This window comes from Clarias gariepinus, chromosome 1 (genome assembly GCF_024256425.1).
Source record: "Clarias gariepinus isolate MV-2021 ecotype Netherlands chromosome 1, CGAR_prim_01v2, whole genome shotgun sequence".
Lineage (NCBI taxonomy): Eukaryota > Metazoa > Chordata > Actinopteri > Siluriformes > Clariidae > Clarias > Clarias gariepinus.
This window is the reverse complement of record NC_071100.1, coordinates 47,214,180-47,222,531: the sequence shown is the minus strand read 5'-3', so window position 1 is coordinate 47,222,531 and position 8,352 is coordinate 47,214,180. Positions and strand designations below refer to the sequence as shown.

Genomic DNA, 8,352 nt, shown 5'->3' with positions numbered 1-8,352 from the left:
CCCAAAATTGTGAAAAAAAAATTTTGCTTGCATAGTTTTTAGGAGCATTTTTTTGTCATGTTCTCTTTTTAATTTGTGAGTTCATTTTTGAGTGATATTCACAGTGTAGAGGATATCTTTAAAAAAAAAAAAAAGAGCCTCTGGTGTGTTCTGATTATCCGTTCCATAGCGGGTAGCTGAGGTGAATGAGTTTATCATCTGTGTGTAATCTCTGGAGACGTTCCATGTCCTCTTCGGTCAGCGTGAACCCAAAAACCTTGGGGGAGGTGGGAAACAAATTTTTTTTAATTTAAAAAAAAAAATTTTTTAGCTTAAAGTGATTGTTTGCTGTGGTATGTTTAATGTAAAATGTAAGAGAAGTATATATATATTTTTTAGGTTAAGCTTCTGATTCAAAACCCCCAAACAACTCCCGCCTTCTTTATGATTGGTTCTAAGAATTCAGACTCATTTATGCTTGGCTCCTCATTATACATCTAATTAATCAAAGCCCCTTCAGCCAGGGGCCCAGGGTATAAAAGTACAGGTAGTCCCCGACTTACGAACGTGCTCCCAAAACGAAACTTGTTTGTAAGTCGGATTTGTTCTTAAGTCCAATGTGTCTCTTATAACCATAACCTCATTTCTCCCGCACCCCCACACACATACAATGCACAGAATTTTAGACCTTTTACATGTACACTTCTCACACACTGTGAAATATTGTGTCTAATTGTATAGAATTGTAAATATTGGTGTCTGGTGCAATGCAGTGTCTTATTTTTTGTACAATACACATAAGATACTTCTGTGATTTTGTTCTCATCTACGTAAATTCAAATGTTTATAAGTCGGGGACTACCTGTACAGCCTAGTGGGAGACAATGCTCTCATGGAGTTTACCAATCAGATATGGAAGCAGGTCATGGTCATCTTGGCTGATGTTACCCCCATGTGGTTCAAACATGTACAGAGAAAATATTTTTATCCCAGCAAGAAAGACACTCCATCAAAGTGTTTTTACACTGCTCATATTTATCTGAACATATAATCAAAAGTTTTATACCTTTACCTCATTGGGCTGGATCGGGTCACACCGTTCAATTTATTTCAGATTATTCCCAATACAGGCGTTGTATACAATACGGTGTAAACTTACCTAATAAAAGTGTTAATCTTTAATGTAAGAAGAAATATACATAAAATCAGTTGTTTAGTAGTCGACCCTTGAAGCCCAGAGCATGTTTATTTTTTTTAATAAACATATGTTGTGCAGCACTAAATATAGGTAATAAGATGAACTAAATTTTAATTTATTTTAACCGACATGACTAAGCAAAAAATTTGAACATAGCACAGATACACAATCAAGTGTATTTATGGTTGTTTCTATGATTAAAAAAAAAAAAAAAATAGTAATAATTATATGCTCATTTTGGGAGTTCTACATTTTTGCGATATTATTCTCATGTTCATGTAGTTTTCAAATTTATTTAAACACAAGCTTGTTCTCACAACTAACAGTGGAACAGATGATCATTTTTAATTGTTAATTCGGTATTAACTGATCATGTTACACCCTACCTCAGCCAGAATCAGGTGGTCATTTTGTACAGTGTACACTGATTTGCTCTATTGAAATACATAATAAAAATACACACACCAGCGTGCTTACGCTACATGGGTTGGGTCCCAGCTCACGTGCCTCCCATCATGCAAGGCGTGCATGGCGGCCATGTCATTGTCGTCCAGCTGGAACCCAAACACCTGTCCATGCAGAGGCAAGTTTGAGAGGGAAAAAAAATGCGCACACACACACACAAAACCTAATTCCAACATTGTCATTAATTTCAATGTTGCATTTAATTAATACACCCTTATCGACTTCGCATCACGATTAGCAAGCGGGTTTTAAATATTTGAACGTAAGCTAGCTTGGGGTTAAGCGAATGTTACGAATCTGGCTTGTTAGCTAGCTTTATTTTTGTGTTAATTAAGGAAACTTAGCCATCTTGTCAACAGCTAGCTAAATAAAGTGCAATGCACTTTAGCAATGCGGTACAGGACGCTAGCATGGTGTAGTCATATGGATGATTAGCAAATTGCTTCGATATTATGGAATCTCAATAAATTATGAGTACTACTGATGTCTGTAGTGATGTCGAATCAAAAGGCCGGCATCCAATAAGGTTAATCTAACAAACGTACATGACTTGTGCTACTGCTTTTAGAACCGCGGCTTCTGGGAAGTCAATAAGGGCGAGGAAGACAAAGACGGTGGATCACTTTCCAGTTTAGAACACCTACTGGAAATTAGACTAATATACATAGTAAATATATAAATCTATGAATACTTGCTTTCGGGCTTCTATCTGTGTCTTTGCTGATCCTGTAGACATCCGAAACTGTATAATAATGCCGAACTTTCATAGGTGTTGTAAGATTTAGCTTTCCACTAGGGGTCTAAAACAGGAAAGTGTCTGTAGTCACTGGAGTGTTAGAAGCTGCACTCGGGCAAACAAAAGAAACTGTGGCTCCTCAAGGGTTCTTCAGATGGTTACTGAGAAGCATGAGGAGATTTCCACAGACAGGAAGAACATAAAAACTAACTACGGGTGCCACATTTAACTTCCTTAGAAAGGAAGAACTTACTTGGCAGTTTTCAAAAATCCTCTCTGCTTTGGTGGACTTTGGGATGGTGATGATTCCATTCTAGAAAAGCAAAAAAAGGAACAATCGATGACAGGGTTATCTTTCAGTTCATCATCATGGATTTTTGATAAAAAAAAAGTTTAAACAAATCTACTTTGAATAACAGAAGTACGTTGAATCATTTACCCAGTGTCCAGACACTGATGACTTTTCCTTACCACCTGCGGTTAATTTGTCTATTCTGGTTAATCTTGCACTTATATCTGTGTCCCTTTACAGAAATCCGCGCATCACTGATTATACGCTAGTTCCTAGTTAAATAACAATCCTGTAACCGGAAGAAGAATCAAAATCAAGGATTTAGTAGCATTGTAGTATCTGTTTAGTACAAACATTCGGTCTCTTTTAGAAAGGTAACAGAGTGAAAACTTTAACAGGGTCGACTCGATTATAATTCTAGGAAAAAAGTATAAACTTTAATTCCATGCTTAACTTTAGGTTTTATTTTGTATAAACCTAGTCGTTCATGCGACAAGTTAAAGTGGAAAAAAAAGATTAACCAGTAGTGGGTAAATGTACGTACTGTAAATCCTGTACTTGAGTTAAAATAAAAATTACTTAAAGTAAAAAGTAGAAACCCTCCCTTTACATTACTAGTCGAGATAAAAATGCACAAAACTCAACTTTATTTATATACCACTTTAACAAAACGAATTCCCCCAAAGTGCTTCACATAAAGAATAAAATAATATAAAAAGACAAATAAAATCACATCACACACATCACTAATCCAAACACAACATATAAAAATCAACATCTCATGTTGGTTTAAATGCCATAAAAAACATGCGAGTTTTTAATTAAGTCTTGAACACCCTCAGTGTTGTGACCTTACGAACAGTAAAGGGTACGTCATTCCACAATTTGGATGCCACCACAGAGAACGCTCGATGACCCCTGAGCCTGCATTCAGTTTTGGGTACAGTCAGCGAAAGTTTATCTGATGATCTGAGAGACCGGAGTGGGGCATAGGGCTGAAGCAGGTCTGAGAGGTAGGGCGGGGCAAGGCCATGTAAACATTTAAACGTGACCAACAGAATTTTGGACCAGCTATAGTCGATGTAATGCTACCTGAGTAATGCTACTCAAATACAAAGCATTACAATAATCGAGGCGAGTAGTGATAAAGGTGTGGGTGGCCTGAGTGTGTATTACCTCGCTGTAGAATGAGTCTCTCTCTCTCGCTCTTATTTCCATGTCTGGTTCCAAACACCTGCTACATGATTAAACATTTCACAGAGGGAAGGCAAGTCGTGCAGTTAAATATAATAATCAGCAGGTGGCCGTCTTCCCACTTCAAATACTACACACCACTGTGGTTATGTAACGGAACGCTATGGACAAATGTAGTAAAGTTGAAAGTACAGATATTTGCTGTAGGATGTAGTGGAGAAACCAGATAGTATTCCTGGAGAAGTAGAGGCGCAACGGAAAGAAAATGCTGATCTTGAAAAACGCCAACGGATCTTTACTAGTGTGAGTGGAGGGGCCCCTGGATGCCCTTCGCCCGCCACGTGGAACTCGCAGGGCACCCCTACTAAAAAGTATCTTCTCATTTAATGACTCGAGTACAGTACAGAAATGTGAAAACAGTACTTAAGCACAATAATGTAATTGTACACTTCTGGTCTTGACTTTAAGCCTGGGCACCATTTTAACTTTCACGCTGATAAGAATAAAAATAAACAATTGATTTTATTAAGGAACATTTTGCACCAACTGGCTCAAGAAAATAACCTGCACTTTAACGCTTGTCTCTGTACTGTACCTGAATGCTCCAGCGGATGCAGATCTGTGAAGGGCTGCAACCATACTTCTGCGCCAGATCAACGATGCCCGGATGGTCGAGCGCTTGGCCCTTCGCTAGGGGGCAGTAACCTTCAAACGCTATGCCCTCTTTGCGGCAAAACTCCACCAACTGCCAAGGTTGCTGAAACGGATGAAATTCCACCTGCAAAACATCAAGCACTTCGTGGTTTAGTTCAGATCAGATCATTTCAGAACACACTGTAGTTAAAGAGCAGGACTGGAGTCGTCTACCTGATTAACTTGAGGCGTCACACCACAGTTATCCTTCAGTTCCTCAAGATGTCTGATCAGGAAGTTGCTCACGCCGATCGAACGGCACAATCCTGTGATAATGGAATGCAAATCACCCTGATGAGTCTTTTTTATTCATTACTAACAATCCGCAACAAAATACGAGCCAGGCGCCACCACCTTCGTCGTACATCTCCTCCAGCGCTCTCCACGTCTCGGCCCGGACGTCCCTGTTGGAGCGGCCCAGAAAATTGCAGTCAGGCCAGTGCATCAGATACAGATCTGTAAAGTGAGAAATGTCACACCACCGCCATGATCTCAGACGAGCTAACAGCTACAACTAACAACTTGGTACCTAAATACTCAACACCGAGTCTGGCACACGAGGCTCGACAGGCCTCCATGGTGCTCTGATACCCATAATCCCCAGGCCAGAGCTTGGAGGTGATCCAGAGGTCGTCCCGTGGGACTCGGCTCTCCGCTATAGACTTGGACAGGGCTTCTTCACAGCCGTATCTTTTCGCCGTGTCTATGTGCCTGATGCCACACTCCTGGAGAGCATAGACGACTGCGTTGTGGGAGTAGCCACCATGGTACGACGTTCCTGGATATACAAGACATAAATCACTAATAGGGCTGCAAATTAAATTCTTGATTGTGATTGGACAAAATCTTTTTATTTATTATTTTCGTTTTCAACCAAATACATAGTGGGTTTGATTTTTTTATTGATGACATCAAGTTAACAGTGATGGATTGCAAGTGCAAATCCATCCATTCAGTGATGTTGTGGAAGGGTTTATGGCTTCATACCAACAGTCGTTGCCGTAAGGCAGCCATCACTAAATGGTGTGCTGTGGTTCTAACCGGACCCTGATGCTTTTCTGATAGATAAGAATAACTAATATACCAGTAATCTAGCGCTTACTTTCCCTCAAGAACAGCGCGATAGTTTAACGTGTATAGTCAGTGCATGGAAGTATCTGAAGCGAAAGCTTGCCATAGCATGTCTTACTTACGGTGGCGGTGAAGTGCAAAACTAATTAACAAAACTGAAAACAAAATAACAGAACCCAAAACAAAATAACAAATTCAAAACCAAATTAACAAAACAGAAAACAAAATAACAAAACCCAAAACAAAATAACAAATTCAAAACCAAATTAACAAAACGGAAAACAAAATTACAGAACCCAAAACAAAATAACAAATTCAAAACCAAATTAACAAAACAGAAAACAAAATTACAGAACCCAAAACAAAATAACAAATTCAAAACCAAATTAACAAAACAGAAAACAAAATAACAAAACCCAAAACAAAATAACAAATTCAAAACCAAATTAACAAAACGGAAAACAAAATTACAGAACCCAAAACAAAATAACAAATTCAAAACCAAATTAACAAAACAGAAAACAAAATAACAAAACCCAAAACAAAATAACAAATTCAAAACCAAATTAACAAAACGGGAAACAAAATTACAGAACCCAAAACAAAATAACAAATTCAAAACCAAATTAACAAAACAGAAAACAAAATAACAAAACCCAAAACAAAATAAGAAATTCAAAACCAAATTAACAAAACGGAAAACAAAATAACAAAACCCAAAACAAAATAACAAATTCAAAACCAAATTAACAAAACGGAAAACAAAATTACTAATATCTGACTGGCCGAGAAGTGCAATACAAGTTAACAAAACAGAAAACAAATTAAAAACCAAATAACAAAACCCAAAACTTTTTTTTTTGAGGCGGGGGGGTTATGTTGTTTTGTTTTTGGTTTTGTTATTTTGTTTTCGGATTTGTTAATTTGGTTTTGAATTTGTTAATTTGTTTTCCGTTTTGTTAATTTGTATTGCACTTCTCGGCCAGTCAGATACAAACCGGGAAAAGGTAGGTATAGTTTGCGAATGAAATGCTTACCGCTGATTGGACGAGACATCTGTCACTTAAGGAGATGCTTATACAGGAGCCTTGCTGGTGTGTGTTAATGAGGAGATATGTCAGGTAGAACAAAAGTTATCATTACTCTTATAAAGTGTCAATTTTACCATTACCAGAATATGTGACTGATGTCGCAGAAATATAGCACTCTCAAAATGAGCATATTATTATTTGATCACAGAAACGACTTAAAACAACCATTAAAAGACATGATCATGTGGATCTGTGCTATTTCTTTGCCTAAGTGATCCAGTTTAAATTTTTTCCACAATTATGTTTGGAAAATTGGTTAAAATGGACTACAATTCCGTTCATCTTATTGCGCAAGTTTGGGATCACTTTTTAACTCCTCGGTCATTCCTGATTTTTATTACTTTCTACATGGTAAAACAATACTGAAGGCGTTTATTCGGAATACACAATAATCTCCTTTGAACAGTTGATATTGAGATGTATCTGCTACTCATGATCTGTAAATCCTTCCTAACGGCTCTAACCTGAGGTGATGTTTGTTAACTGGTGATTTCTGAGGAAGTTTTGGTCTTTGCTTTCCTGGGAAGGTCTTCATGAGAGACGGTTTCATCATGGTGCTCCAGAAAGGCCGACCTCTGTGTCTCAAAATAACAACTGATTGTTGTTGTTGTTGTTGTTACATAATTACCCAATTCCATATGTGTTATTACATAGTTTTGAAATCCCCAGTATTGGTGTAGAATGTAGAAAATAAATCAATAAACAAAAACAAAGACATTTGCAAGTGACCATGAACTTTTGAGCGGTACTGTATATTTATTTATTTTTTATAATAATAATAATAATAATAATAATGGCTAGAGGTTTAAGGGAAAGACTTGTTTGTATTCGACACCAGTACAAGGAAATATACACAGCCATCAAAGTTCAAACTGATTTAAATGCAGTGGAAATGTTAAACTGCTTATTTCTATAAATGTACTGTACACTGCAGAGATCTGAATCCTAAAACAAGCATAAAATATAACCATAATGTTGTTAATATCCAACTTTAAAGTGAACTTTGAACACCAGACATGCCATCCAGTATGAAGGACATTACTCTTTTTTTTCCTCATGACTTTTACATCATCTCATCTTTAACACTGTTAAATACTGATGTGTCCAGGACTCTAATTATGCGTCTTATGTCTAAAGATCTGGACTGAGTTAGAACTAAATCACTGTTAACAGTCCAGGTCTGGCTATAAGGCGCGTATATACCGGGGTTAACGGTAAGCAGGTAACTCGGGTGACGGTTATGCGTTAGAGCTTCTAATTTAAACAAACAAACAAAAAGTTCTAAAACACAACCGACAGCTTGGCTTTATGATTACCGTAAAACCCGGTATATACGCGGACCGTTCTCCTTTCATTCATGTACTTTTAAAGAATAGTACACGTTTCAGATGTAGCGCTGAATCCATTTGCGTGTACTCACCTAAACCTAGGATTGGGATTTTCAACCCGTTGGAAAGCTTAACGTCTGGGAAGTGCTGCATCGGGGAAACACAAACCGGTTTTCCTTCGTTCACAGTTCATACCGTGCAATCCTATATTAAGGCAGGGGTGTCGTGAAGCGGCTTGTGTTTTGCGACAGTTGCTCTACAGGACGGCTGCCGTAAATCTTAATAATGTACATTAGATTGTGATC

General features: G+C 37.7%; 1 protein-coding gene across 3 annotated transcripts; it reads right to left on the bottom strand.

Moving 5' to 3' along the window:
* Window positions 1-36: 36 nt before the first annotated feature.
* zgc:110366 (uncharacterized protein LOC550476 homolog) lies at window positions 37-8,254 on the bottom strand. Of its 3 annotated transcripts, none has more exons than XM_053491011.1 (8): window positions 8,140-8,254; window positions 5,087-5,335; window positions 4,912-5,013; window positions 4,732-4,823; window positions 4,460-4,642; window positions 2,632-2,691; window positions 1,655-1,746; window positions 84-256 (listed from the first exon to the last, which is right to left on the bottom strand). In XM_053491011.1, exons 1-8 carry the CDS (start codon window positions 8,198-8,200, stop codon window positions 238-240), a joined length of 858 nt encoding a protein of 285 aa, XP_053346986.1. In that variant the 5' UTR covers window positions 8,201-8,254; the 3' UTR covers window positions 84-237. The 3 variants fall into 3 exon arrangements, with proteins under 3 accessions (XP_053346992.1, XP_053346986.1, XP_053346996.1); XM_053491021.1 differs by having other exon boundaries at window positions 125-256; window positions 1,643-1,746; XM_053491017.1 differs by lacking the exon at window positions 1,655-1,746 and having other exon boundaries at window positions 37-256.
* Between the last annotated feature and the right edge of the window lie 98 nt (window positions 8,255-8,352).

Coding starts and splice junctions, on each gene's coding strand:
- zgc:110366 (XM_053491011.1), bottom strand. CDS start 8,200: ATGCAGCACTTCCCAGACGTTAAGCTTTCCAACGGGTTGAAAATCCCA. Junction 5,014..5,086: donor ACTCGGTGTTGAGTATTTAG/GTACCAAGTTGT, acceptor CTCACTTTACAG/ATCTGTATCTGATGCACTGG. Junction 4,824..4,911: donor GGAGGAGATGTACGACGAAG/GTGGTGGCGCCT, acceptor CCATTATCACAG/GATTGTGCCGTTCGATCGGC.